General features: G+C 52.0%; 9 protein-coding genes and 1 non-coding gene across 10 annotated transcripts; 5 read left to right on the top strand and 5 right to left on the bottom strand.

Moving 5' to 3' along the window:
* Positions 1 to 1,160: 1,160 nt before the first annotated feature.
* STEHIDRAFT_110377 (uncharacterized protein) lies at positions 1,161 to 2,143 on the bottom strand (the record flags this gene model as incomplete). Its single annotated transcript, XM_007303318.1, has 4 exons — positions 1,161 to 1,258; positions 1,372 to 1,524; positions 1,560 to 1,735; positions 1,854 to 2,143. 4 exons carry the CDS (start codon positions 2,141 to 2,143, stop codon positions 1,161 to 1,163), a joined length of 717 nt encoding a protein of 238 aa, XP_007303380.1.
* A 495-nt stretch (positions 2,144 to 2,638) lies between these two features.
* On the bottom strand, positions 2,639 to 3,783 carry STEHIDRAFT_96060 (gated mechanosensitive channel). The gene is made up of 5 exons (XM_007303317.1): positions 3,636 to 3,783; positions 3,530 to 3,575; positions 3,267 to 3,467; positions 3,028 to 3,172; positions 2,639 to 2,906 (listed from the first exon to the last, which is right to left on the bottom strand). The coding sequence occupies exons 1-5, from the start codon at positions 3,709 to 3,711 to the stop codon at positions 2,829 to 2,831; spliced, it is 546 nt and encodes a 181-aa protein (XP_007303379.1). The 5' UTR covers positions 3,712 to 3,783; the 3' UTR covers positions 2,639 to 2,828.
* A 248-nt stretch (positions 3,784 to 4,031) lies between these two features.
* On the bottom strand, positions 4,032 to 6,989 carry STEHIDRAFT_167931 (uncharacterized protein; the record flags this gene model as incomplete). The annotated part of the gene is made up of 12 exons (XM_007303316.1): positions 4,032 to 4,576; positions 4,667 to 4,677; positions 4,739 to 4,846; positions 4,931 to 5,064; positions 5,169 to 5,299; positions 5,379 to 5,584; positions 5,650 to 5,743; positions 5,796 to 5,848; positions 5,905 to 6,209; positions 6,289 to 6,608; positions 6,675 to 6,784; positions 6,890 to 6,989. The coding sequence occupies 12 exons, from the start codon at positions 6,987 to 6,989 to the stop codon at positions 4,211 to 4,213; spliced, it is 1,938 nt and encodes a 645-aa protein (XP_007303378.1). The 3' UTR covers positions 4,032 to 4,210.
* Positions 6,990 to 7,763: 774 nt separating this feature from the next.
* STEHIDRAFT_96056 (DUF431-domain-containing protein) lies at positions 7,764 to 8,972 on the top strand (the record flags this gene model as incomplete). The annotated part of the gene is made up of 7 exons (XM_007303315.1): positions 7,764 to 7,823; positions 7,892 to 8,224; positions 8,293 to 8,302; positions 8,378 to 8,506; positions 8,574 to 8,599; positions 8,660 to 8,711; positions 8,784 to 8,972. 7 exons carry the CDS (start codon positions 7,764 to 7,766, stop codon positions 8,876 to 8,878), a joined length of 705 nt encoding a protein of 234 aa, XP_007303377.1. The 3' UTR covers positions 8,879 to 8,972.
* A 591-nt stretch (positions 8,973 to 9,563) lies between these two features.
* On the top strand, positions 9,564 to 11,632 carry STEHIDRAFT_156057 (uncharacterized protein; the record flags this gene model as incomplete). Its single annotated transcript, XM_007303314.1, has 2 exons — positions 9,564 to 9,658; positions 10,156 to 11,632. 2 exons carry the CDS (start codon positions 9,564 to 9,566, stop codon positions 11,630 to 11,632), a joined length of 1,572 nt encoding a protein of 523 aa, XP_007303376.1.
* A 577-nt stretch (positions 11,633 to 12,209) lies between these two features.
* STEHIDRAFT_t127 lies at positions 12,210 to 12,312 on the bottom strand. The gene has a single exon. It is a non-coding gene; the product is annotated as a tRNA-Arg (tRNA).
* On the top strand, positions 12,292 to 13,171 carry STEHIDRAFT_110373 (uncharacterized protein; the record flags this gene model as incomplete). The annotated part of the gene is made up of 4 exons (XM_007303313.1): positions 12,292 to 12,346; positions 12,470 to 12,493; positions 12,610 to 12,776; positions 12,842 to 13,171. The coding sequence occupies 4 exons, from the start codon at positions 12,292 to 12,294 to the stop codon at positions 13,169 to 13,171; spliced, it is 576 nt and encodes a 191-aa protein (XP_007303375.1).
* Positions 13,172 to 13,501: 330 nt separating this feature from the next.
* Positions 13,502 to 14,832, top strand: STEHIDRAFT_120813 (uncharacterized protein). Its single transcript, XM_007303312.1, has 6 exons — positions 13,502 to 13,809; positions 13,894 to 14,151; positions 14,214 to 14,351; positions 14,420 to 14,577; positions 14,661 to 14,706; positions 14,765 to 14,832. Exons 1-2 carry the CDS (start codon positions 13,729 to 13,731, stop codon positions 14,041 to 14,043), a joined length of 231 nt encoding a protein of 76 aa, XP_007303374.1. The 5' UTR covers positions 13,502 to 13,728; the 3' UTR covers positions 14,044 to 14,151; positions 14,214 to 14,351; positions 14,420 to 14,577; positions 14,661 to 14,706; positions 14,765 to 14,832.
* Positions 14,833 to 18,977: 4,145 nt separating this feature from the next.
* STEHIDRAFT_96053 (uncharacterized protein) lies at positions 18,978 to 20,072 on the bottom strand (the record flags this gene model as incomplete). The annotated part of the gene is made up of 3 exons (XM_007303311.1): positions 19,747 to 20,072; positions 19,509 to 19,611; positions 18,978 to 19,391 (listed from the first exon to the last, which is right to left on the bottom strand). Exons 1-3 carry the CDS (start codon positions 19,908 to 19,910, stop codon positions 18,978 to 18,980), a joined length of 681 nt encoding a protein of 226 aa, XP_007303373.1. The 5' UTR covers positions 19,911 to 20,072.
* Positions 20,073 to 21,321: 1,249 nt separating this feature from the next.
* STEHIDRAFT_167928 (uncharacterized protein) lies at positions 21,322 to 24,766 on the top strand (the record flags this gene model as incomplete). Its single annotated transcript, XM_007303310.1, has 3 exons — positions 21,322 to 21,767; positions 21,845 to 22,883; positions 23,032 to 24,766. The coding sequence occupies exons 1-3, from the start codon at positions 21,350 to 21,352 to the stop codon at positions 24,764 to 24,766; spliced, it is 3,192 nt and encodes a 1,063-aa protein (XP_007303372.1). The 5' UTR covers positions 21,322 to 21,349.
* Positions 24,767 to 25,365: the final 599 nt, after the last annotated feature.

Here is a 25,365-nt window from a genome sequence, read left to right as displayed (position 1 = left end):
AACAAACGCAGAACGGAGGACGAAAACGGCCTAGAATAGGGAGCTCGGGGGGAGTATAACGACAAAAACACGGAAAGAACAGAGCGAAATAAGAACCTATAGCTGGTATTGAGCTGGTAGGTCCTTAGTTACATCTTCTCTTTCAGTGATGGAAAGACGTTCATGAGAAATTGTTCGTAGATGACAATCTCCGTCGTGTCCGTTCTCGGCCTGCTCAGCGCTCAGTCTCGACGCGATGGCTGTTGACTCGTCGATCTCCACGACAATTCTGCACGCCACATTTGAATGGTCAGATAGGAAAGAGCGACCCGCATAGAGCAGCAAGTACAGCAATCGCTTCGCCAACAAATAACGGATGAAGAAAAGGGCGGAAACCAAAGACTGAGGAGCGAAGGTTGATCTCGCCTGCGCATTAGATGGCCAGTGGGACAGTATTATTTGGAGCAAGAGAAGAATATATGGATCCAGAGGTTAGACCTTCGAGCAATGTGGCATGGGAGACATACACGCATCGTCAGCCTCCTTCGTCTTCCGGAACACCCCTTCACTGCTCCTTCAATGAATGGAGACCCTTCTTGAAATCATGTCAGTGTCTACCGAGATATGATTGTCTTTTTGGGTTGTATCACTTCGTGAGGACTCGATGGTCGTCCGTGTTGAGACCGATGAAGGCGTTAACAGTGTAAAGAGAAAGATTCGTTGTTTCGGCGCTGGGTTAGGTGAAGTACGTGCTGAAAGCGCTGCAGACGCGTCGAGGGCGAAGGAGGCGCCCTGTTTGAATTTACCGGATTAGGACGCGATGTGGCGTTGTGGAGTTGTGGCACACTTCTTGGACGATAAGGAAGTAACAACAACTCATTGAGTCTTATATACAGTTATAGGGCTAATGTACCAAGACACAAGATACACGACGTTACATTTTAATCTGCAATGAACGGGGCTGTGTCCATTCGTACTTGAGGCACGCGCGACTTGATACTGATAATTCGACCTTCAGCCATCCTCCAAAATATGTAGAGATTTGCACATCCCCAACGCTTTCACCCCCCGTGCCTTCATCTGCAGCCTCCCGCTAGTCCATCGGCTAGTCCTCCTCCAGGGCCACACCTAGTGCCTCCAGGATATTTTCCGCCTGGCTGACCGCCAACTTGAACCGGAGGTCACGGTGGGCGAGACTGGATTGGCGCAGCCTGCGTATACCTCTTCTTCCCCGGTCTCTGGGGCAAGTTATGTAAAGATGGCTGTATGGGTGGTCCAGCTAAATAGACGATCGCGATGTATCACGGTATAAGAATCGTCACTCTTTCAACGTATGAATCCTAACGAGGAACACATTTTGGCGACTCACGATGCTGCGGCGGCACTACGCACGTATAACAATTCTGCGCGGGATAACCTTGATGGTAAGGGCAAGGCTGAGTGGGGGTGTTGTACCATACGGCATGCGGGGTAGGGTGCCCAAGTTGTCTTGGTGAGGCAGCTGGTGTATGCGGAGGTCCTGGATTGCGAGTACACTTAACGAAGCTAGTACATGGCACACGTAAAGAGACAGAGCTTACGGTTAGAATGAGGACCTGGAGCAATCTGTCGAACAGGCACAGGCTCTGGTACAGGAGACGGCGGAGGCAAAGGCGACGGAGGCGGAGAAGGTTGGTACGCCTTGCACGCCTTGTACGTGGTCATCTCTTTGCCCTTTACGATTGCCAGGGAACTATCAGTCCAGATGCACAGACGCCTGTTGAACATGAAGTAATCTTAGGGGAAATAGTCGACTCACCCCGCGATCAACCCTCGTGCATAACGTTTCGCGCATGCCCTTCGAGTTCTTTGTCATGCTTCTCCACGACTCACACCGTTGGTCCGGGTACAGCGTCGTACGGGTATACTGCGTGAGGTCGACTCGTTCGTCGTTTATGGAACCGACGGGAGGGACAGGTGTGCAGTAAAATGAACTTGGTTGACACCATCCACCTTGACCAGCGACGGATGTTATGGCTTTGGGATCGTTCGGAACATTGCCAGGGTTTTTGAAGAATCGAGCACGCTCGTCGTCGAACATCTGAGGGGTCAGGTGCTGGAAAAGGTCGGGATTGTCGGGCATGTAGCTCTGCGAGGGTGGAAAACACGGAGACGAAATGAGCATGGTGGCGATTAATGGCACGCGGGCAGATAGAAAGGATGAAAAACCTAGCAAAAGCGATTTGGAAGGAGTGGAGGAATATCGCGTGTGAACACCTGTCCTCGTTGACTTTTATAAGGCCAAGCATCGCGGGCGAAAAAAATGCCAACCCATGTGTGGCGTCCACCCGCTACTTCGCTGAAAGTTTCCCATTTCAGCACATCCTAGGAGCCGGACTGTGTGAGTTCAACCTTCAACTTGAAGATTGAATCGAGAAAATGCTCAAAATCAGCGGGAGAAGGGCACATGAAAGAATACCTTGCAAAAGAAGGGCGGGATTGCAGTCAGGTCCCCTGGACTACATATGGGGATGGATTAGAAAAGCGCTCACCCCAATGGTCTTTAGGATGCTCTATCTTTTGCATCGCGCTGGAAAAGATTGTCCAATTTTATCGATATTTGTTGTTCTTGATGTACTTTTGCAGAGTCGAGGCCCACCAAGAGTCGTCCAGGATCGTAAGGTCATAAAGAATATAATCATCAAACTCGTTGAACATGACGTATCCGCATAACAAGGCAACGTATCAATAACAATACAGTCATCATGCGGGAAGAACCTCCATTATCTGTGTACGAGTAGGAGCCCACGACGAAACAATCGAGGAGAAAGACCACCGAGACTCGTTCGCAAGTCCGCGACGCAGGACACCTAGTGGTCGATCAAAGCACTCGTTTCCCTATCCTCCCTTCCGTCGAGCCAGCTGGTGCAGTTACAGCATCTCTTGGCCTGTGTGCCAAAGTGATGAGAATCAGCAATCACGAATAGTCAACACCCGTCCGTTCGCCACAACCAACTGCAACAAAAAAAACGAACGCAGACGTATGAGCGAGGCAGAGAAGATGCGTACCTTCTCTGAGATAAATTTGCGACAGTAGGTACACTGCACGGTGTGTTTGATGATCGCCCGATGGGTAGTGGCGGTATAAATCTGCGCAACGATGTAGAGGAAGGCACCAAGCGCGAAAAAGCTGGCCACATTGTTGACAAAAGCTCTGATGCACGAGGAAAACACGTCATTCCGCAGCGAAAGGTGTATCAGTACAGCGGTAACGCGACTCTGGGAGTGGGTGGGCAATCAAAGCGCACCCATAAGCCATTATGACGGCCCCGTCCTCCATCGCTTGGTCAATCGTGTTATAGCCATGTCCCTTGTCGGCATGTGGTCCCTTCCTCAAAACCACAAACTTCTCTTCGAAGTTTCTATTGATGAAAGGGAACAGAGCGATGGGCGGGAGGAGGATGTCGGACACGAGCGAATTGACAACTTTCGTGAAACCCTGGGCGATACTACATTACCAAACAGCATCAGAGCCCGAAGCTTTATGACAAGAAAAGAGAAGACCGCGTACATGAGACCAACAGCGACTTGGAGGACGCTCTCACTGGCGACAAAGTCTGCGAGTTTTGTATTAGCCAATATTATTGGTCACTGCAATATAACCCGAGGCAGCTCACCGATAAAGTCGCTCCATACCGACTTCATACGTCTGATGACGGACGGTGCAGAGTCGAGAAGTCCCAATGTGCTCATCTCAGAATGCGTTGACGAAGGGGAGATGGTGGTGGTACAGAAACAAGAGTTACTGTGCAGCCAAAAGAGGGCGACATGCTGGTTCGTCGACTTCAACACAGTTGACACTGACAGCGTCTAAAGAGGGGTGTTGGTCAAGCTGAATGACCCCTAACCCTACGTCAAGGCAAAGTGGCGATCGGCCGTTTGGCGCCACTCGTTCCTGTTCTAACTTTCCGTTAAATTTATACCGAAATCCCAGTGTCCAGACTCTTCCTGGGGATAAAAGAGAGCCACAGCTTGTGAAGAAATTGAATACTTATAAATAAACGAAGAAAAATCGCAGGACATATATGGAAACGCTCCGAGTCTGAAGGATCCCCAAAGGCTCGGGAGCAGCTGAAATAATGCAAAAATAATGCATCCGACAGACTCGAAACACTGAAAAGTTGAAGCTTCTACCCAAGGATTTCAGGCTCAGCGGGATCACCTTAATCCCAATATCGACTCCACCGGTCTATCAATGCTCCCCATGACCGTCATATAGACTATAAGACTCGTCATCCTCCCGGTTCCTGCCACCACTGTTGTTGTCCTTCCTTGTATTCTTCTCCTTGTCCCACTCACCCACCTCATCGTCATCTCCGCCCCTCGGTAAACTCTCAAAGTGAATTTCTACCAACGCCGCCTTCCTCAGATTGTCCGTCGTCGGACTCTTGACCGCAATGACCTGATCCTGCGCCTCGCTTCCTCTTCCAAGTAGCCAGATGAGTTGCAGAAATCCGACCATGCTGAGGTTGGGGTCGATCTTGCTGTGGTCTGGACGTCGGACGATGAGGACTAAAAGAACGAGGAGAGCGAGAGAGGAGACGAGACCCAACAGAAGCTAGTGAAGGAAGAATAAGAGTGGAAGATCAGTGGCAATGACAAATGTACAGTACAGACAGCGAGTGTCGCGAGGGAGAGAAGGAATCACCGGGAGTACATTCAGCTAGATCGAAGGTTTTTCAATCAATCGCGGGGCTATTACATCAAGTGCAAGTTAGACTCACATTCAACTGGTCGTTCGGATTATACAGCAGAACTCCTCTCATCTCGGACGTGGTGCTCGTCAAGAAGGAAACACTCGCCCCATTCGATGGGATGGTGTTGGCGGCTTCCATCAAAAATGATGTAAGGAAATGCACAAGGAATCCCTCAATATAAGAGCCCGAGTGAAGACCAGTGAGACCACACATACCACTCCAGTATATCGCTGCCGTCAAGTTCTCCAGTGCCATCTCGAGTTCCGCAAGTGAGATGGAGGAAAGTCTGTCCTCGCTGTTGACGAAGAAACTGCGTGGCGGCCCAACGCCCAGAGCGCTATTAAGATACCTACGTAGGGCGCGAAAGAACATGTCATTCTTCCTTCCTTACAAAGGGACCACTCTCTGGAGTCTGAACCAAGTAAATACGGAGAGGAGGATCAAAGTACTAACCTTTCTGTGACTGTCAAAAAGTCGCTATACTGACAGGTCTCGCTTGCGGGATCCGGATAAGAGAACCATGGGACATTACAGGTCGTCGCCTGCACGGTGCTCATAGAATGAACATTGGCTATGGAGGACCACTGGATATACAGCGTGGTCAAAAACATTGGGCCGGATGTCGCCACAAAGCGAGCTCCGTGGCGTATGAGTAGCACTCACCGAGCTAATCAACGTATCGTTCGTCTCTGAAGGAGCTTGCCATTCTCTCCATGTCGTTTGTGGCGTTCGATCCGGGATGCTGTCGCTGGTGATATTTCGGCTTGAGGGATCGAGGATCACATTCCTTATTTCAGTATACATATTGCATGTCGTGATCGTAGGTTGCCATGTTTGAGGAAGCCATAGATAGTCGTGGCCATCGCTGACTTGAGTTGGCGAAAACAAGATCTCAGGGTACTGGAAGTGAGATCGAGCAGTTGGGATGACTCACATGCCATCGGAGGATCTAATTCGAGGTGAGTTCCATTGTGTCCTTGGTCGTCGGTGATATTGAGGGAAGCGTATAACATCATCGATTGACCTATCTATCGGCAGGTCAACATTCAGAAAATCGGCGGAGTAGATTGCAAGGCTTACAAGGACTGACTGTACTCCCGCAGCAACTGGTAGAAAGCGAATTCCGTACGGGTCTGTCGAGAAACATAAATGGGTACTTGGAGGCGAAATGCACAAGATCTGAACGCACAGAGCAAACGCATGGGTACAGTGGGCGAGGTACTCCCATCCGGCACCGGTGTGGTGATATTCCATTCATTGAACGATCCGGTCCCGTTCTGCGTCGCACCTGGAAGAAGGGAACAATTGACGTGGAAGACGGTTGCGTTGACCTCAAACTCTTGGAAGATTGGGAGTGGGCCGTCGATATGTGCAGCCCTCGCATCTGTGACGGAGGCAAAAATCACGTTTCCTTGAAGGCCTATTGTCGTATTTGTGTGAGAAAGCGTCTTGAGCATGGGCAGTACCGCAGATGCATCTTCCAGATCCAAGTAGCTACAAAAGTCGTACGGAACCCTCCATCATCTTCAGTCTGCATACGGTATAGGAGTGGATAAGTAAACGAACAACGCACTTAGATCCAGTAGGCCCTATGTCCGGGATGTTCGAAGTCAGAGTCACCGTGCCAGGGAAAGACTCATTGAACGTAGCCAGCGAAAACGTGGCTGGTACGGTGATATGTAGAACCAGGATAGACAGAAGGTATCCGGCGATAGCAAAAACACCCCAGACCGCTGTAGGAAGCTTGCGCTGGTTCAGGACGGTCACTAGCGCGGCGCCGAATCCGCTCCAGGCTGTATGCTTGTCGTGAACCTCGGTCAACGTTTGACGTCGATGCAGGGTCTTACGGAGGGAAAGTTGTTGGGCTAGAAGAACCAGGGCTACGAGGTAGACCTGAGAAAGTGTATCAGTCCAGTTGAATGAAAATGATGGCTAGTGCTCAATCGAACTTTGACTCACCTGATTGAAGACTTGAGAGACAACAGTAATCGCAACCGTCACGGCGTTCGCACGAGGTCCCAATGGTACAGTCACTCGATGCTCCAGATGGCCTGCGGCTACAACTGCGACTAGGACCAGGTGAAGAAGAACCAAGATTATGTGCAATAACATGGCAAGTCCATAGGTACGTCGAATTGATGATAGCGGCGGTGGCTTGCTGGGTAGAGACTCACTAGCAGAAGGCGTACTGGAGGGCAAGTCGTGGTTGAGCAAGTTATCCGCGCTAGCACGGTGACGATGCTCGTTACTGCTGCTCCCAGTAGATGAGACCATGGTATCCGACAAGCCGCGTCCTACGGAGGATGTGATTGAGGGAGCTGATTGAGGGAGCTAGTAGCCCACAAGAGCGAAGACCATGGTGGGTGTTTATGAAGCAACCGTCTCGCTATCTCTTTGATGAGCGCTTTCAACAGAAGGCGGGCTCTAACACAGCCGACGAGCAAGAAAGTCCGGCTCGCAACAATTTTGTGTATAAGGTGTAGTTTGTAGCATCGCATCAACATGCTTTGATGCCACGCAGCCGCTCCTGATGCCGAGCCAATCGACGCCAATAGCCTAGAGGGGTGTGAATGCGCTGAAGAGCAAAAGGTGACAACCATAGCCTGAAGCTACCGAAACAGAACTACTGTATCTCAGACCATCATAAGATCGTCGAGCACCTTCAACGAAGCCCTACGAGGCCCTGTCACGGTCGAGAGGAAAAGGCAAGGAAAAGGGCGAGAAAAAATCAACGGCAAATGCCGATTCGCGGTGTTGCACACAGGTGCCACCAGCCGTGGCGCCCAACTCTCTTTGAACTGAACACTCCGAACTCGAAAACTTATCGTCTTGCACAGATCTATCCAAATCACGCCCATAATAATAATACTCTTAGTATCTTCGCTACCGATTCTTAACCAACTCACTTTCAGACCAAAATAATGGCCCCGTCAGATCTTACCGTGGGCTTTACCTATATTATCGGTGAGCTGCCTTTACTACAACTTTGTCTGAGTATTGACGATAGGACCGTTTGTACGCGAATGGGGTTTACTTGTCCTAGAGCACATGGAAGAAGATGATGAGACGGCTCGTGCCTTGCCCCGATGGGTTGAACTTGAATACAACGTGTGTTTTCACTACTTTTACCTGCCGACAAAGCCTGACCCAAGCCGTCTTTTCTTTCGTTTCCGTAGCATATGAGAACACTTGCCGGTTCAAAATCCACCGTCAAATTCACTCATCTATCTCGCACCGCATCAAAATCTCTTTCTGACGCGTTCCTCGACCCCTCTTCCCCTTCTCAACTTCTCTCCTCGGGCGATGCATCTCCACAAAATATCACGGGGCCAAAATCTGCGACGATTGGATTGGCGAAGGCCAGCTGCCTAGAGGAGGGGATTATGCATCTGCTTAACGATTCGAATTGCGAGTTACGGCTAGAGAATGTGTGTTTATTGGATCCGAAGGCTGAGACAGAGTTGAGTCCGGAGGATGGAGATGGGCGATTTGCTGGATTCTTGTTTGGGGTGAGTGGTTCGCCGAACGTCCGTTGCATAGTTTTGTTTGACGAGTTCAACTCTTCCATGTCGTACAGGGCATCTTGGGTGCGTGTCCGACCGACTTCCTCCTTTTTGCTTGATATTGAAGTAATATCATCTTTCATGCACCTGTCACCGAAGGCGATGACCCACCCCGCGACCGAACATCGGAGTTGCGTGCCCTCGGCTTCCCAGGTAGGCGTCTAGGACCTGTACAAATGACGACCGATACTGCTCTTGGTGTCACGAAATTGGTCGTCCAAGACAAGAGTACGTCGCATCCATAAGATCATTTACCCACCACGATCAAAATATTGAACAATTCATGATTCGGCAGTTCCACTCGACAAGATCCCCTACGTTGTACGTGAACCATAAACTCTCGTCGTTGCGCCTGCGTCTTCACACTTTGTGCCTGTATAGGACTTTCCTACCGTCACATTCAACGCCAAGGAGAGTGTAGAAATGCCGTTCCGTACGTCTTCTTCACTATGATTCTACCCGGGAGCTCAAAATAATCACTCGCGGTGTTATTCGCATCGTACAGGTTATATCCTCGAAGCGGACGGTAAGACACCAAAAATGCCCCCGGGGATGAAGGAACACCTATACGAGGACTTGAACCAAAGCTTCGAATTTTGAGGCTAGGATGTCACACGCTCTTGACGCATGTTCTATGCTTGATGCTTGTACGATTGTTGAGAAGTATTCTGAGGCAGTTTGTACGAGGCCGAGATGGTAACCAATATTGTGGCTACCAATAAGCCACATAGTGGCATTAGTTTGGCGTCGACGGCCTGGCTTGACCTATCGATGGTCTTCTTATTGAAGGGACGTGCCCACTTTCTTTGCCTCGATACTCTCTCGTAGGACGCGTCTCATCTCCTGCTGACGAGAACAAGTGAGATATCTCCTGATGCCTCTCGCACAGTGCGTTCCATCTCCAGGGCTTCGCTTATGGCGCGATACTACACGTATCGAAAGAACCCAACGCCGTACAGCGCCAGTCCAACAAACAGACAGTGTTTCAATATGCACGTTTGATTTTGTGTTCAGCCTTGGACTCTATCATGCAGCTCCGGCTTTCGTCTTATGTACGGCTCAGACCTACAGGAAGGGTCAACTTTTACGCAGTCCTGCAATACCAAAATGCCTGCTGTCTCTCGCAACCTGCTAACGCGTAAGTCACCTCCTTTTGACTGGGATTGTATGACTTGCAACGAGGGATCCATCGCGCCTGCCGCATGGTAGCGGCATTGATCAGACATGATTCGGGTGTGGCGTTACCTGTACTAGCGCCACCTACCACCGATGAATCTGCCACATTATGATTGTACAAAATGGGAATGGTGGGATGATGGCCAGCAGAATTTGTGCCTCTATATTGCCGCTCAACCTTGCCACATTCTCGCCGAACGATATGTGCGTTAACCAAAGCAGTGAAGCTACGCAAAATCCAACATTTTCGTCGCTTTGTCCTTTGTCTAATGCCGAAACGGGCACACAGGCCTCACCGCTTTCCGGATTATTCCGCTACGATCCCCTTGTTTTCTTGTGCCAGAGCCGGAACAATACATTCCAAATATCCTTGTTATTGTAATCACCAGCGCTACTGTCCGTGTTCTAGGCCGCTTCAGCCATCTTATAAAAGGCGCGATTCTGACCCTGCTCTTCCCAGTCCTGCCGAAGTCTCTCAGCCTTTCGTTCTCACAGTGCCGAAGATTGGTCCTCTCGACATCCACTCCAGCTGCATCATTCCTTAGTCTCTAGGATTCTTCCCTTCCGTTGCTATCCCTTGATCAGTCTGCCGTCCATCGGTTATGACACGCAATCGAATCAAGCCTGAGGACAAATATTCACGGTGACGCCACAATCTTCTATGCTCTGCAATCTTCGGTTTCTAACTATTATGCATATAGTTTGGTCAACCTATTCGGTCGAAATGGCTACCAGATAGAACGCCTTCCGGTCGAGTTATTATCAACGATATTTCTAAATACCCTCCCCGACGACATATGCGCCCCTCCTCCAATATTTCTGACCCTTGTCTGTCGCCGATGGCGGGAAATCGCGATCTCGATATCCCGACTCTGGTCCCAGCTGACACTCCCGAAAGCTCCTTCGGGCGAGGATTGTCTCGAATCCTTCTTCAAAGTTATTACAGCATGGCTGTTATTGTCGCGCGACGTACCGTTGTCCATAACATTGGACATCTCGGATGAAAGTCGGACACATGTGGTCGAGCGCTATCTGCGCCTCGTCTGTGATCATTCTCCCCGCTGGAAAGCCGTCAATTTGTGTTGCTCTCCTCTTCTCTCGCAGGCAGACTATCCAGTCCTCGCGCCAAAACCGCACCCTTACCTGAAGTTCCTTCAGTTGCAGACAGAGACACCGGTGGAGGAGAGATCGGAGGGTGAAGTTGATTGGGATCTGACATGCACTGGTCAAGCTCTGGAGAACGCGCCTAACCTAAACCAAATTGCCCTGACTCATTCAACACTCTACGAGTTAATGCTGCCATGGGCCAATATCATTTCCCTCTCCTTGACCATACCAGATACCCGCGGTTCCAGCCATCAGGACATCCAACCCAGATCTTTCGACCTTGACCGGTTTGCAAGCGTCCTAGGCCATTGCGTCAAGCTGTCCCACCTGTCCCTTGAATTCGATGGAGAGTTTTCTCACCTACACCCTCGCAACCTGCCCTCTATGAATGCATGTCCTTTGAAACTCAGCCAGCTTTTGATCCTCGAAATCATCTCATCGAGCTGGCTCCTCACAGCATACTTCCTCACCGTTGTCGATGCACCCATGCTAGCCTCGTTCATCCTCGACGCTCACGGTACACCTCGTAGATCCGCCGCGATAGTTCTCCACGAACGATTCTCCGCCTTCCTCTACGCTCGACGTGAGACGCTTGAGGCACTGTCTCTCAGACACATCTCTTTTGCTTCGGAGGAGCTCCTTTTGGAATACATTCGATCCTGCTGGCGACTCAGATCCTTCACCATGGTCGATAACTACGACGTCCTAGGTGGAAAGATGTTGGAGTCTCTTACATTACACCCCTTCGAAGACCGCCGTAACGATTCCGACTACTCCAACCCTTTCCTGGAGAACATCAGCATTTACCGCCACCACGAATGCCTTGAGAATCCATATCCGAGACAACTGTACACTGCGCTAGCGAGTATGGTCAAGTCGCGTTGGCGAGTTCCGAAGGATGCGGTCGTGGATTCGAGAGCCCACAGTGCATCGAAGCTGGGTATGCTCACGTTAGGCTCGGACGATGCGAACTGGATGAAGGATAATCTGCCTGAAGAGTGGGATATCATCGAGAAGTGTAGAAGTGAAGGTTTGACGGTGGTTATCAACGACGATTGGTGGTATTTCTGAATGCATTGCTGTCAACTATCGTAGATTCATACCATTAGTATGTGAACATCCACCAATATATCCCTAGTCGTGACTTGTATGATCCAATGCCCATGTAAAAGAATCTACGGAAACTCGACTTCTACGAGCTTACTAGAAACGCAGTACTAAACGGGGGGGTACTAAGTACCTCGGAGACTCTCCCAAAAAGAACTCTCATTCCTGCATCGAATCATCCACGGCGGACTCGAAGACGAGGTATAACAGTGATCGATTTTGATCACTATAAAGGTCTGTAAAGGAGACTAAAGACCGCGAGGGTTCTTCAAGTTGTTCGAGCGAGATCGTCTCGGCGCTTGCTTGGCACTGTATAAAATCGTGTTTGAACCTCGCCGGCAATCCCCGCACGGCCAACTTTCAACTTTTTCACAACCTTTTTCAAGACGTTGTGCTTCAAATCAGTACCTGACCACCATCCCGATCCGAACACATGGAGCAGCCGGCGAGTGGCGTGCCAGTACTACTACTTACCATTATTCGGCGTCAGGCCCAACTTTTTCACGAAAGTGGACAAAAGTGACATCGTTCGAAATGCATGTGACCACCATAGGGGTCGAACCTGAAATCTCCTAATTTTAACGAACAACGGATGTGGTATATCGGGATCGTAGTCAGACGCGATGCCATTTCGCCAGGCGGCCACTAGTCGTACACTGGCAACTGCGTGTGACATGGGTAGGTCTATGATCCCGTTGCGGGTGCTACTTCCAGGGGTAGGTTGCAGTGGAAGATGAAGCAAAGATATTTCTCTAAGGAAAAAAACTTTCGCGCGATGCAATCGAAGATATCTATTGGCAGGTGAAGTCACCTCCTCACCCCATCGTAAGTAGTTGCATAAGGCGACAGACGAGAAATATAAAGCATCAAAGAGCTCACTCGGAGCTTCGATGGCAGAAAACAGAAACGAGTCGACTTGAGCCTTGCCTGCCTGAAAATAGCGATAGGCATGATAGTAGGACTGAACGGGAAAGGGGCCGATGTCTATACAATCGTTCCCGTGCAAGTGACCAAAGATACAGCGAAGCAACAGTACCAACCTGAGGTCCACACAGAGCCACGAACGGCTTGCCAGCGGAAGCCGAAGGACAGAAGACAGTCAGAAGTGGTTAGAGTGAACGACCCCCGGATAGTCAAGAAGACTTCCTCGGCTCGGACATAATGCATTGACAGGAACCCCTGAAGGGGACTCATGATCAATGGAAGCTCTCTGTGCGAAAGGCACCAAACCGAACGTCCACGAGACGCGGAAATGGGGACCCACAACGATCTATAATCCGAGAGAAGGCCTTCGTTCCGACTCGTGATCCGAGCGTTCAGCTGAACGCGGGAACGGAGAATACACGGGTTCAGAAGGTAGAAGCCCCTGAGCGTTTTCGCACAGACACAGCGCAGTGCGGCTGTCGCATTGGGAGGAAAGCGATCCCTGGGGATTACGCCAAGAAGGGCGCAGACGACGCAATGTTTAGTTCAGACCTATACTTTGAGATCCGGGACAAGTGAATGTATTCGAGGAGAATGTATCATCTACCGTCGACACCCGTAACCATGACTAGACGACGAGCTCTGCAGCTCAGATCTTAGCCAGTCTACAGTGAGCAGTAAGAGGGGGCGAAAGTGCGTTCAACATAAGCCACCAAGAGATACAATCGATCAGCGGTGTATTCAGATACTTACGCCCTTACCATAGCACAAGTCGTCTCAGGAAGCAACAGGGATCCTCCATAGAACTCGTGGTCAACCAACAATGTGAAACACTCTTCGAACCCGGGGGCGCAAAGCCTCTAATCTCCTACAAGTGCCCTGGCCGAAGCCCTGAAGAAAAAGATCTATCCCGTTTGGACTCGGACCCGCGATAGGATTGATCTACGGCGTTTGCGCCCGCCCATATATAACTTACGCATGAGCCCTAGAAAGAGAGTCAGTGATGCTGGTAGGGGATATGAAGCTGATAGATCGAGTCAAGCCTTCGGCCTCAGAGCCTGAAGCTCTGCGTCGTGCCTCGCTGTCAGTACGGGGATACATAGGCGTCTTCAGAACCGTGGTCGTGACCAGAGGGAATGAACGGTCAAGAGCGCGCTGACCGAGGCGGACGTATTGTAACCAACGAGTTCCGAGATGGGGCGAAGCGCATGTCGAGCCTGAGTTGTGAGTTTCAGTAATCGGCTTGTCTCACGGAGATAGGCCATAGGGAAGCGCAGCATACGAAGAAGAGGATAGCATACATCGATCCAAAGTATCAGTGCACCCATCCAGACCTATCCAGGCCGAACCCAATCATCCAAACGACCACGTTCGGATTCAAGTCTAAGACAGAGTCACAAGCGCAAACCACCACATTGCCCGCGAATCTTCCAGCTCTTCATCTCCTCTGAAATCTCGGGAGCCCGCTGACTATACGGATGGGATGGGCGATGGTCGAATCAAAGCAGAATACAGTACCGCCGGCACGAATGACTGGCCAGCCAGCCTAGTGCAGAGAACTGGTCACAAGCAAGGGTCCTCGTTAGTAGTACTCGACACAGACAACCTATATCGAACTCACGGTAGGCGACGGGCGCAAGGCGTTACCTCTCTCGGACGAGGCAGATCCGGGGAAACAAGCGTTGCCGATGCGGGGTGAAGGCGAGGATAAGTGTGGGATGGGACGAGCTTGAAGAAGATGGTCACGAAGTGGCCGGGTCTATTGAAAGGGTGGGACGAATGTTGGAAATGAGGGAAGGTGGGAAGGGAAGAGTCAAGTTTACTAACCCTCGAAGGGAGGAGAGCGGCAAACGAACCAAAGAACCACTGGCAAAGCGTAAGTAGAGTACGTGTCGAGATCTCAAGGATCCGGAGGCGTTAGAAGGCCTGTGTTGCGCTGTGCAGCCGCTTCCTATTCCCCACTGCGCTGTGCAGCCTTCTGAGCCCTATTCCCCACACAGAAGGTCAGATCCCGTCAGTAAGTCCAAAACCGTCCCAAGATCCGCTACTTATCGAAGATACTGCTTACTGTAGAGACACTTTGCGCGCTGCGAAAGGCAAGAGATCGGGCTCCCCTGTGTATCGATCACCAATGAGGCCAGTGTACAGATCGATTGGGAAGAGAAAACCGACCATGTTACCACCGTTCAAGTTTAGCCCAAGTCACCGAGGAACGATTGTGGGTCCATCCGAGCATCTTTTGTTGCCAGACTGGCGTTTACAGTAGAGCCGGCGTTTTTGTTTTCAGCCAAGTCAGAACCTGTGGAACACACCGAGATGAAAGACCACCCGAGACGCTCGAAGAAGTCATGATATGAATACGAACCTCTTTGATCCTTGACCCGTCATCAGCAAAGTTGGGAGGCTCTTGCTAGCTCTAGCAAGAGCTCCAAGAACGGCAAGTGACCCTAGAGACACCCCCTCTATTGAGAGCCTCCTAGAGAGCTCCGAGACGCGTCAAGACGCGTCGCAGAGCACGCGTTATTCATCCGATCACTCGTCGATCGCTGTCCTTGGCAAAAGAGAACACTCTTTTTGCGCCCGTTTTCTCGGTTGGTTTTCTATATCTGTCCGAAGGGTGATATTGGACATCTCGACTATATTTGTGCGTAGTTATGATATGTACAGAAGTGATACATGTTCGATGGGGAGGGCAACGGGTAAAAAAGGTGTTGTGCCGCGAACGTTCGAGGGTAGGCTATAGGCAGGCGAGTCATGAAGCAGTGGTAACGTAGGCGGATACGGTGGAGGGGGTGCATGGCACGAACGGAGGAGATAGAGAATGTATCGGACCGAATAGGTAAACGAAGTTAACGAGCGGACTGAGACGGTTGTACTAGAGTGTCCGTACTCGTTTGCACGATGCGGCAAACGAATAAAAGTCGAGGCCAGCAAACGTCGATAACCACAGGAGGAGATCGCGAGAATGCGGACTGATGAGGTAGGTATGGGTCAGGGAAACGCAAGAACGCCGTTTCGGAAACGGAGGTCGCTGAACACGATGAAGTGAATGCTGCACACGACGTACGAGATATGCATGTACCTAACTACCAAGACTAATGGTTACTGACCTAACATTCCCTTGAAGTTCTAGCAAGCACTGACTCCTCTCGTCCAACGTCCTCTGAATCCGCCACAACATAGCCTCAATGACGGCCATGTATAAACTCAACGATAGATGAACGAGAGCATACTTGGCGACTAGTGAGCAACACGCACCGGATACATTGAAGCCACCTTTGCTGATGGCAATATCTGCCAGCTGAGTAGATGCGGTTGAGAATGAAGCTCGCGAGAGCCGGTTGCGGACATGTGTGGTGGCCAAGGTGGACCAGGGCAGCACCACAGTTGTCGAGACCTGTTGAGACGCGTCACGCTAACACGCCTCCGTGCTCAGCGCTCAGTTTAGGGCAAGCTTGAGCAATCTTCAGGCTTATCCTTCCTTCATATGTCCAGGCCAGCATGTCGCTCTTGGCGAATGAGCTGAATGATGACCGATGCGGTTGCTGCGTTTCATGTCTTGATTCTTTCAGACCGGTGCTCCCAGACGTCGGCAAGAGAATAAAATACTCTGGAGCCTTCTGGGATCTCTTGCCGCCTCGAGCTCTCTAGGCGGGATTTGCACCTTTGCTGATGGTATGTACAAAGCGCTCGACTTGTTACGTTCTGCGATGTATTGATTCCGTTCAGTCACCTACATGGGCCAACAGAACCACCTACACAGATGAGAACGTACAGAGCATACCGACACAACTCGTCGAGTGAGGCCCGACCGACCCAAATGTAAGCCAAGCCAAGTCAATCAACCTCACCTTCACTTATCTCGAGAAACTTACAGGGAATTCGCCTTTCCGGGCGCTTCCGCAGCCGTCGATCGTATATTGATCGGCCGGCCGCGGCACGGCACAGCCACTCCACGTGCGTCCACCTGCCTCCGTTGGGCGTCGCGCTTCGCGCGCCGCCACTTTGCTTCCAGTGGTCGAACTTCTTCGCTCTCTTCTTTCTCGATGCTTTCGAGCTATATATGCTTATATGATATGTGTTTCTCTCCTCATTGCCTCGAGCGATCTCTCATAACTGCAAGTGGAATTTATGTACGAGTTTTTCCTCATTTTGCTCTCAGTTCTTGTGCCACAGTACTTAGCTTCAACAGCAATTTCTTGTCCAGCACCCTTATGCATAGCTGTATATGTGTATGTTACATCTTGAGTACTTGATTCCCCAATAAATTAAACTATATTATTCCATGGAGGAACTTGAGTCTGGAGAAAACTATGGGAGCAAGAGGCATTAGATGTATGGAATGAGTGCCACACTGTGGCCCAAAAAATGCATCCCGTGTGCTACGAAGGAAGGCATGGTGGCGCTACGAGGCTTCAGCGTAGCGAAAGGACTCTGATGACGAAGAAGAGACCGAAAAAAAGATCGCGATCATGAGTGCAAAGCACCAGCGAAGGGGCTCATGTGTTAACGAGGCATGCCGAACTTACTGGATAAGTTGCCAAGGTCTGTCGTTTGGCAGCAATAAGTGCAATAAGTTCGTGCCGAACTTAAACTTACTGGAAACTTACTGCAGAAGGCTTCGAAACTTACTGGCGATCAAGTCCAGTAAGTTTCTCGCAAGCGAGATGAGTCCGAGAAGGTGTGGCACAGCTTCGCACATGCCGCTCGCCCCTCTTCTCGATTTGGACCGCTCAACGGCCGGATTTTATGCTCAAACGTTGCTTGAAAGAGACCTTCGGGGCTATTTTCTCGGGCCTGCGGCGCGTACAATTGTCCTCTGCGTCTGCGGTCCAAGTATCAAAGATGTTGAGCACGCTAGTATGTATTAATGTAGTAGTCTTAGAGTATCTAGCAGCCAGTTGTACTTTTCTTAAAAATACTCTATGAGTCGGCCCCTTCGTAGGCACGACGAGGCCTTCCGAGTCGATGCTGTCTCGCACAGACATCAGCGTACACACTCCGGAACCGGGCGCAAGACCACTGGCATAATGCCAGCCGCTGCCAGCCGCTCTCCCCAGCTCTTGATGCTTTCCTCCGGATATCCCGTCGCTTACCAAATCCCCGTCGACTCGATCACCCGCGGCCACTTACACGAAACTTACCAGCCGGTGTAAGTATTCCTGATTATACTGACTTACGTCCAACCACAATCCTTCCATCCAAAACCGTTCTATCACACCCGAGATCGGGATCACGAGGCGGCCGACAGTCAGCCACTTTGAGCAGCTCGCTCTCAGCTCTCAGCGGGTCACACGAAGCTCTCGAATCCCGAGGGTCCCTTCGCCCCTATAGATAACTTACCGAGCGCAGACGAGACGAGAAAGAAGAACCACTCGTGCGCACTGGAGCCCCGTTACGTCCGGTTCCCAGATCTCGTCCTTCCAGAGTCGGATCACGAGGGCGAACGGGCGTCCTATATTAAAATTTAACATACCATACAACAGCGGGAAGAACGCGCATGCATGGGGTTGAGACAGCTACGGATGGTCACGGTCTCCGTTCAGCATTGAGCAGAAGGTCAAAGGCCCAGAGTCGCCCGTCCAGAGCTCAGCATTGAGTATCTCGATGCAAGCAGGACCACAGGCAACCACCCCAGAGGTCCGATCCCGGTGCGTATTAATGTTTGGCGGCGCAGGAAACCTCTGAAGCGGACTGGACCTCTGGAGGCCCTATACAAGCCAACGGAGCATGGTACCGTATCTGTTGTAGGCGGAAGAGTACATGAATGAGTAAAGGATGCACGTAGCCTGTAGGAGGAGCGTTGATTGATGCGCCCGAGATGAATTAGAAAGTCTGGAGTCCACACCTTTATATTACAGTATTGCCCTAGATTCCATCAAACGGGCCACACGACTCTCGATGTTGAAGGACGAGAAACGAAACTTTCATTCCTCGTTTATGTACACCTGTCTTTTCCCTGTGTAGCTCGATGACGGCGACCTGGCATGAGCCAGCCGAGTCTATGTAGAATGGATGATAAGTGGTCAGTGAATAAATTCGGACGCTCATGGTCTGTACCAACACGAGTACTTCACGCTTGGAGGAGGTGGAGTATTTTCGAACCCGGAGCGAGCTTGACCGGAGTATCATTAAATGAGTGGCCAGGACTGAGTCGCGCGGAGCGATTCTCAAGGTGTTCAGGTACATGGTCGACCAGGCATTTTCGAACGTAGAGTCAGGCAAATAGGAGATTGAATTAATCCACTCGGGCATTATGTATGTATCATGCCATGATATATCCTGCAGAACGTACACGATCAGCAACGACGAGCGAAGGAAACCACTTCCGCGCCTCCCACAACGAAAATAGGACTCAAAACCCAACAACGAACAACAAGCAACGTCAAAACGCAAATGCAAACGCACCTTCCTTCTCCTCCTCCCTAATCCACGCATCCGGATCGATCCCCGCCCTCCTCTCCAACGCCCGCTCCTCCCTACCCAACCTATTCCCCTCCCAAATCACCCTCTCCCTTCTCTCCTCCCTCTCCTGCCTCTCCCCCTCTCCCTCCCCCTCCCCCTCCACATCTGACTTCCCCACCCTAGAATTCCAATCCCAATCCTTCCAGTTCCTCTTCACGTCTTTCTGCAAGTCGGCTAATAATGTTTTAGGGTCGTCCGTGCCGAGTTTCGCGATGCGGGAGGCGATGGCGTTGTTCGTTTGCGTTGCGGTGTGCACGAGGATGCGGAGGCGGATGCCTTCGTAGCCGAGGAGGGAGGAGGGGGTTTGCAGGAGGTAGGGGTCTATGCCGCCGTACTGGAGGATGGATGGGAGACGGTGCGTGAGCGGGGGTGTGGTGCGAGAGCGGGTAAGTAGGAGGTGGGTGAGTGGGATGGGAGGGAGAGGAGGAGGAGGAAGAGGAAGGGAACACACCTTGCGAATCGTCTTCAACGCCTTCGTGCTGACCTTCACTTCTACATCTTTATCCAGCGCCTCGCTCCTGAATGTCTTATTCTGCAGATTCGGGAGCCAGAACCTATTTCCGCCATCCCATCCGCACCACACCACACCAACACCACACCACACCACGCCATCCCATTTCATCCAAACAACCGTCAGCCTTCCTTCCTCTCTGCGTCAAGTACCATGAAGAAGAAGAATGAAACCGCACCTCCGCGTCTTCTTCTTCGAAAACGGCACGCTATTCCCATAAATCTTCATCTTCCCATGAAACAGGCCATTCTGCGACCTCTTGAAAGGCGCGGAATGCGCGGGGGTGGTGAGCTGGATGGCGCGCGAGAGGGAGGAGGCGAGGGTTGGGAGGGTGGGGAACATTTTGTTCTTGGTTCTTTGCTTCCCTCTTCAGGCTTCGGTCTTCGTCTCTTTTGCAGTGGGTCTTTGGATGTTGGTTGGGTTGGTTTGAGGTTAGTTTGGTTTGGGCTGTTGGGTATGGTGGAAGAGAAGGTGATGTTGCAGGCCACCGTGAGCCGCGTCCGGAGACCAGTCGACTCTCGAGATAAAATTCGAATTTCGACGCGCTTTTCGGCCAGCTCGGAACGGCACGGTGCTTTCGGACGGATAAACGGACCGTGCGTGCCGTAGCCGTCGCTTCTGAATCCCTCCTTCCGAATTTGCTCCCGTAAAAGAGCTCGAGGACTCGGAGGAAGAAAAGGTGAGCGCACTGTGCGAGTAATGATTAATGAACGTCCTGGCTGGGCTGGGCTGGAGGATGGGACGTAAGTAAGGAAACATGTCTTTCACCTCTTTTCCATGCTTTTCTTTACGAGGATTTTTGTACTTGAACTTTGAAGTCGTGCGCGGCTGCGCCGACCATCCACTAATTCTGACTGCACTCTCCTCCAACTCTCATCCCATCGCTCGACACTCGAGCGCTTCGACAATGGCATCCAGCTGCAGAGATCCCGAAGAGATCTTCACTAACACTCGGTACTCACGCCCCGTGTGTTACTTATGGGATTCAGAGACAAGAGACGCGAAGGAGGGGCGCAAAGACAGAGGCGCAATCTTCCTGCCAACTTCTCAGCTTGCAATTGATCTCTTACATACAACGGTTACTCGCTCCCACCCGGCTTCGAGCAAGCTGAATGTTCAATAAGCTCACGCAAGATCCGTGAACGAGCGGGCGAGCCGCGCAATGATACTCTCACCAAGAAAAGCAAGAGAGCAGAGCGTCGGTGCGCGGTTACTTGTTGGGGTGTGCGACGGTCCAGGACGTGAAACAGTGCATGCAATCGTTCGTAAAAGCGGGTGCGTATGAACGTGTGCATACTGTCAGATGTAACGCCCAGTCAGCGAGAAGGAAGAAGGACGTCTAAAAGCGCAAGCTTTAGGCTTATGTTTGACTCGTTATAGCGTGGCTGCAACGGCCTGGAGTTCACGATTGGTGCACACCGGTCGAAGTCCTTCTCGTTCGACCAATAGCATGACCTCTTCCACCAGACATTGCATCCAATTCGCCCGGTCACAAAAAGGGATGAAGGCCGGCTATAACGCGGGGAAATAACGCGTTCCCGTCCGGGTGCCTTCCTCTCCCCGATCGAACCCCGCATTTCCCGTTCCGTGCGCTCGTGGCTCTCGTCCAATCACAGGCCTCCCGCGGATAATCCTCATTCACGTACATATATAAGTTGGGCCGCGTTGCGTGCGCTTTTCTGTTTTCTTCTCCTCTCTTCTCCCTCTTCCGATTTTCGTCGTCTTATGCCATTGCGGTGTTCGTGTGAATTATCGTCTTTGAGCTTAAACTCTATCGTAATATGGCTTCACCAACGACGACGACGACGCCAGGCTTGCTCGGCCTCCCCACCTCCGTCCTCCTAACCATCCGCACCCACCTCTCCTCTCCTCTATCCCACCACCACCACCATCACCATCACCACCCAACAACCACCCTCGAATCCCACCTCTCCCTCTCCCGCACCTGCACCTTTCTCCGTTCACTCTACGTGTTCGGAACACATGCAGAGGAGGACGCGTTCTGGAAGACCGAGTGCAGGAAGGCTGGGTTCGGGAGACCGTTGAGGAGGGTTTGGGTCGATGAGCTGCAGGAGGAGGAGGAGGGTGTGCTGAGTTGGAAAGAGGTCGCGATGGTGCTTGTGGCTCATAAGAGGGTGTGTGAGGTTAGGGCTTGTGTGGATGCGAATAGGTGGGGTGGCGATGTGGCCCGTTTTGAGAGTATGTACTGCGCTTTTCGTTTCCCCAGTCTTAGTTTATGGTGTGTCTATATCTGATATTATGTTTTCGTTTCGCAGATCCAGATATCCCGAACTTCCACCCACTCTACACCTACCTCCACCACTCACACTCGCACTCTTCATATTCCCCTACCCCTCTCCCCGGAAAATCATCCGCAGAGCTCGAGTCCTACATCCCTCCCCGGCATCAACAGCCCTCCCCCGTCCCCCCTCCTCCACCCCAAAACACACCCCAATCTTACTCCTTATCTCCTTCTCCATCCGCATACCCACTCACGTCGTGCACCCAATCCCACGTTCACAATCTCCTCGCTCCGTCTCCGTCCACTGGCAGCGTTCACGGGCGCGCTACGTCTACGCCACTTTCCCACGATTCTAATTCTACGCCACCCCCAACTCGAACGTCGTCGACTACCTCCTCCTCCTCCTCATCCAGCTCAACAACTCTCGTCGAAAACCCCTACCCCTCTCCTACCCCCTCCCCACCCCCATCCAAATCCCACTCCCACCCACCCACCCACTCTCCTCTTCCTCCTCACACAAGGAACGAAACGCTCGCCCTAGACCCAACCCAAATCCTCTCCACCTCCCTCCCCACATTCCCAGACTGTCGCCACAAATTATTCGCTCCCCTCGCGGCGCACGCGAATGCGGCGTGTGTGTTCGTGACGGAGCCGGTGGTTGGGAGGGTTAGGCTTGTTAGACGGCGGGTTGGCGCGCGTTTTGATGGAGGTGGTGCGAGGAAGAGTGGGAGGAAGGAGAAGGTGCCGATGAGGAGGGATGGGGGGGCTGTTTGGGTTGGGCGGACGTTGGTGGATGATTCGGACTCTGACTCCGACTCAGAGGAAGAAGAGGATGATGTGTATGATATCGCGGACGAGGAAGAGGCGGAAGAGGAAGAATGGACCTGGGCGTGGAAAGTCGATCGGCCGCTCCCGTTCGATTCTTACGCCTTCGAGGCGGGCGAAGAGGGTAAGGAAGGCGAGGAGGAAGGCGAAGAAGATGAGGAAGGTGAAGAAGGTGAAGAGGTGGTAGGGAGCGTGTATAACCCGGATGGAGTCACCCTCCTGGATCTGAACAGGTTGCTGGTTGATGTGTACGTGTTTCTTCTCGCTTTTTTCGCGGTATTTTTGGTTGGATGTTTTCGTCGTCTGTGGGCGCATATATTCAGTCTTTTTGAATTTTCTATGCCATCCCCGCTCCTCCCCCTCACCCCATCCTTCCTTTCACCTCTAAACTCGCAGTATTATTCCGTCCGTTTCTAACAACCCTCCCTCCCTCCCTCCCAAAAACAGCCTCCCCCGCACAGAAAACGAAGCTATACAAGCCCTAACGGTCTACACCGACCTCGTCTCGTCACATGCGTTCCCTGATCTCTTGGACCATCTCGACCACGTTACCCTTCCCTCTCCTTCGTCCGCCCCCTCGCATTCCCAACTCTCTAACGCGGGCACCTCGCCGCCACCGCCACAATCCACACACGACCTCTCTAACGCTACGCCCAGAGTATCACCCTCGTCCACGTCCACGTCCACTGATACGGGTATGGGAGATATCGAGACCGAACTCGATAGCGCGCTGCATACTTCTTTGTTCGCCGACTCTGACTCCGATCCTAACACTCCCGCTCCTGCCCCTGCTCCCGCTCCCACCACCGCCACAGCCACCGCCACAGTCGGGATGGACGGCATGACAATAACACTCGAATCCATCCTGCGCACCCGAAAACATCGCGGATTCATGGCCGACCATCGATATCCATACGTTGATTTATTCGAGGGGTGGTATACGGGGTTGAGGGAGCGTGAAAGTGAATGCGAGCTGGCCGCGGCTGAAGTCAAGGCGGAGGCGGAGGTGGAGGCGAACAGGTTACAGGAGGGCTCGGCGGGGTTGGATGGGAACGTGCGGCGGGGACGCGAGGAAGAGGAAGAGGTGCAGCAGGAAGAGCAGGGAGAGCAAGAGGAGGAGGACCAAGAGGACCAAGAAGCACTCGAGATCGAGATCGAATCCCGCGCATTACCGTCCTACCTCCGTCGTCCGCACGGCGTCATGGAATCACCGAGACATGGACGGGTATATACCTTCGGCACGCATGCACATGCCCCTGGCTTTGAGGAGGATTTGGAGGAGCCTTTTGCATATCGAGAACGGGAGGAGTCTTCCGCGTATCGAGAACGGGAGGAGGATGCGTTGGTGGAGGCGAAATCGTCGAGGATTAGGTCGGGATCGGGATCGGGATCGGCACTGAAGCCACGGTCGGGATCCGCGCTAAGGCCACGGTCGGTGGCGTCTGTTATGTCGTCCTCAGAATCTTCGACACGGTCGGGGTCTGTTATGTCGACGTCGACGAACGATGGTGTCAGCGGCTCGATATCCTCGAACGACGGCATTGGCAGCTCGATATCCTCGAACGACGGCGTTGGCAGCTCGATGTTCTCGAATGACGGCATCAGCAGTTCGATATCCTCCAACGACCGCCCCATCTCGATGCCCTCTTCGAACTATGGTGTGAGCGTCACGGACAGCGAGACGGAGGGCGAGACGGAGACGGAGACGGATGTGTTGCCGACGCCGGAGGACGAGGAGGGCGAGTTCGTGTTTACTCTTGGGATGGGCATGGTGGGTGGGGGGACGGTGAGGGCTTCGAAGGGCCCTTACGCGCATGGGCAGACGTATCATCATCGGCAGGCTTACGCACATTCACACCATCAACGCCAGCACCATCATTACCCTCAGCATTATCATTACCAGCCTCAGCACGACGCGTGGAAAGGCGGTCGTGTGACGGTGACGGAGGATGATAAAGCGTTTGAGGAGCGGATCGAGCATGTGGAGGTTTTGTTGACTGGAGAGGGAGGAGCAGGAGAAGGAGAAGGAGAAGGAGGGGTGTTGGAGCCTTTGGGGCTTGGGCTTAAGGTTGGGAGTTTGGGGTTTGAGACGGAGATGGGGACGGGGGGTTCGTTCGCTTTTGGGGGATGAGAGACGTTTGTGGAGGTCAGAGGGTGATTGACCGGTCGGGCGTCGAGTCTATTGAGGGTGGGTCGTGGGCCGTGGGAGTGTGGCATGGGCGAGTGTGTTCGGGGTGGTGTATGATTGGCTTTTCTCTTCTTCTTTTTCTTTCTTTCTCAAACGTCAATGCTTATTTGTTCCCCGATGGACCTTCCAATTCTCGGTGCATCTCCTAGCACGGGCTTGCGCTCGTCGCATTCATCCCCTATCTCTCATCTCTCATCCTTGTCACCGTCGCACTGCCTGCATCCACGGACTGGTGCCTCCCACCATCTCCATCCCGTCCTTCATTCCACCTTACCAAAACAATGCCCGCTGTCGTTGCGTCTTACTCATACCCATTCTTCATGTACCCATGTATCATCTTCACTTTCATCTTTTTTTTTCCCGTTGTAGTGTATAATTAACCGTTCATCCTTCTCCCGCTATTTTCTTCATTCATTCGTTCATATTGGGCTTTACTCATGATGGCGGTGTCCTCATTCTTCCTCAGCTCTCACCCCTCACTTCTCACTTCTCACCTCCATCTTGTCTTCAGTTTCTACACTCATGCTCTGCTCTGCTCTGCT

Source organism: Stereum hirsutum, assembly GCF_000264905.1.
Source record: "Stereum hirsutum FP-91666 SS1 unplaced genomic scaffold STEHIscaffold_6, whole genome shotgun sequence".
In the NCBI taxonomy this organism is placed as follows: domain Eukaryota; kingdom Fungi; phylum Basidiomycota; class Agaricomycetes; order Russulales; family Stereaceae; genus Stereum; species Stereum hirsutum.
Note: the sequence above shows the minus strand (reverse complement) of the source record. Positions and strands in the feature narration are given on the sequence as shown.

Bases quoted from the DNA above. Each gene is read 5' to 3' on its own strand.
- STEHIDRAFT_96060 (XM_007303317.1), bottom strand. From the start codon at position 3,711: ATGAGCACATTGGGACTTCTCGACTCTGCACCGTCCGTCATCAGACGT. The intron at 3,576-3,635 runs GTGAGCTGCCTC...CAAAACTCGCAG, and splicing joins GGTATGGAGCGACTTTATCG to ACTTTGTCGCCAGTGAGAGC. The intron at 3,468-3,529 runs GTACGCGGTCTT...TTGGTAATGTAG, and splicing joins CAAGTCGCTGTTGGTCTCAT to TATCGCCCAGGGTTTCACGA.
- STEHIDRAFT_120813 (XM_007303312.1), top strand. From the start codon at position 13,729: ATGAACGGTCAAGAGCGCGCTGACCGAGGCGGACGTATTGTAACCAAC. The intron at 13,810-13,893 runs CTGAGTTGTGAG...AGGATAGCATAC, and splicing joins GGGCGAAGCGCATGTCGAGC to ATCGATCCAAAGTATCAGTG.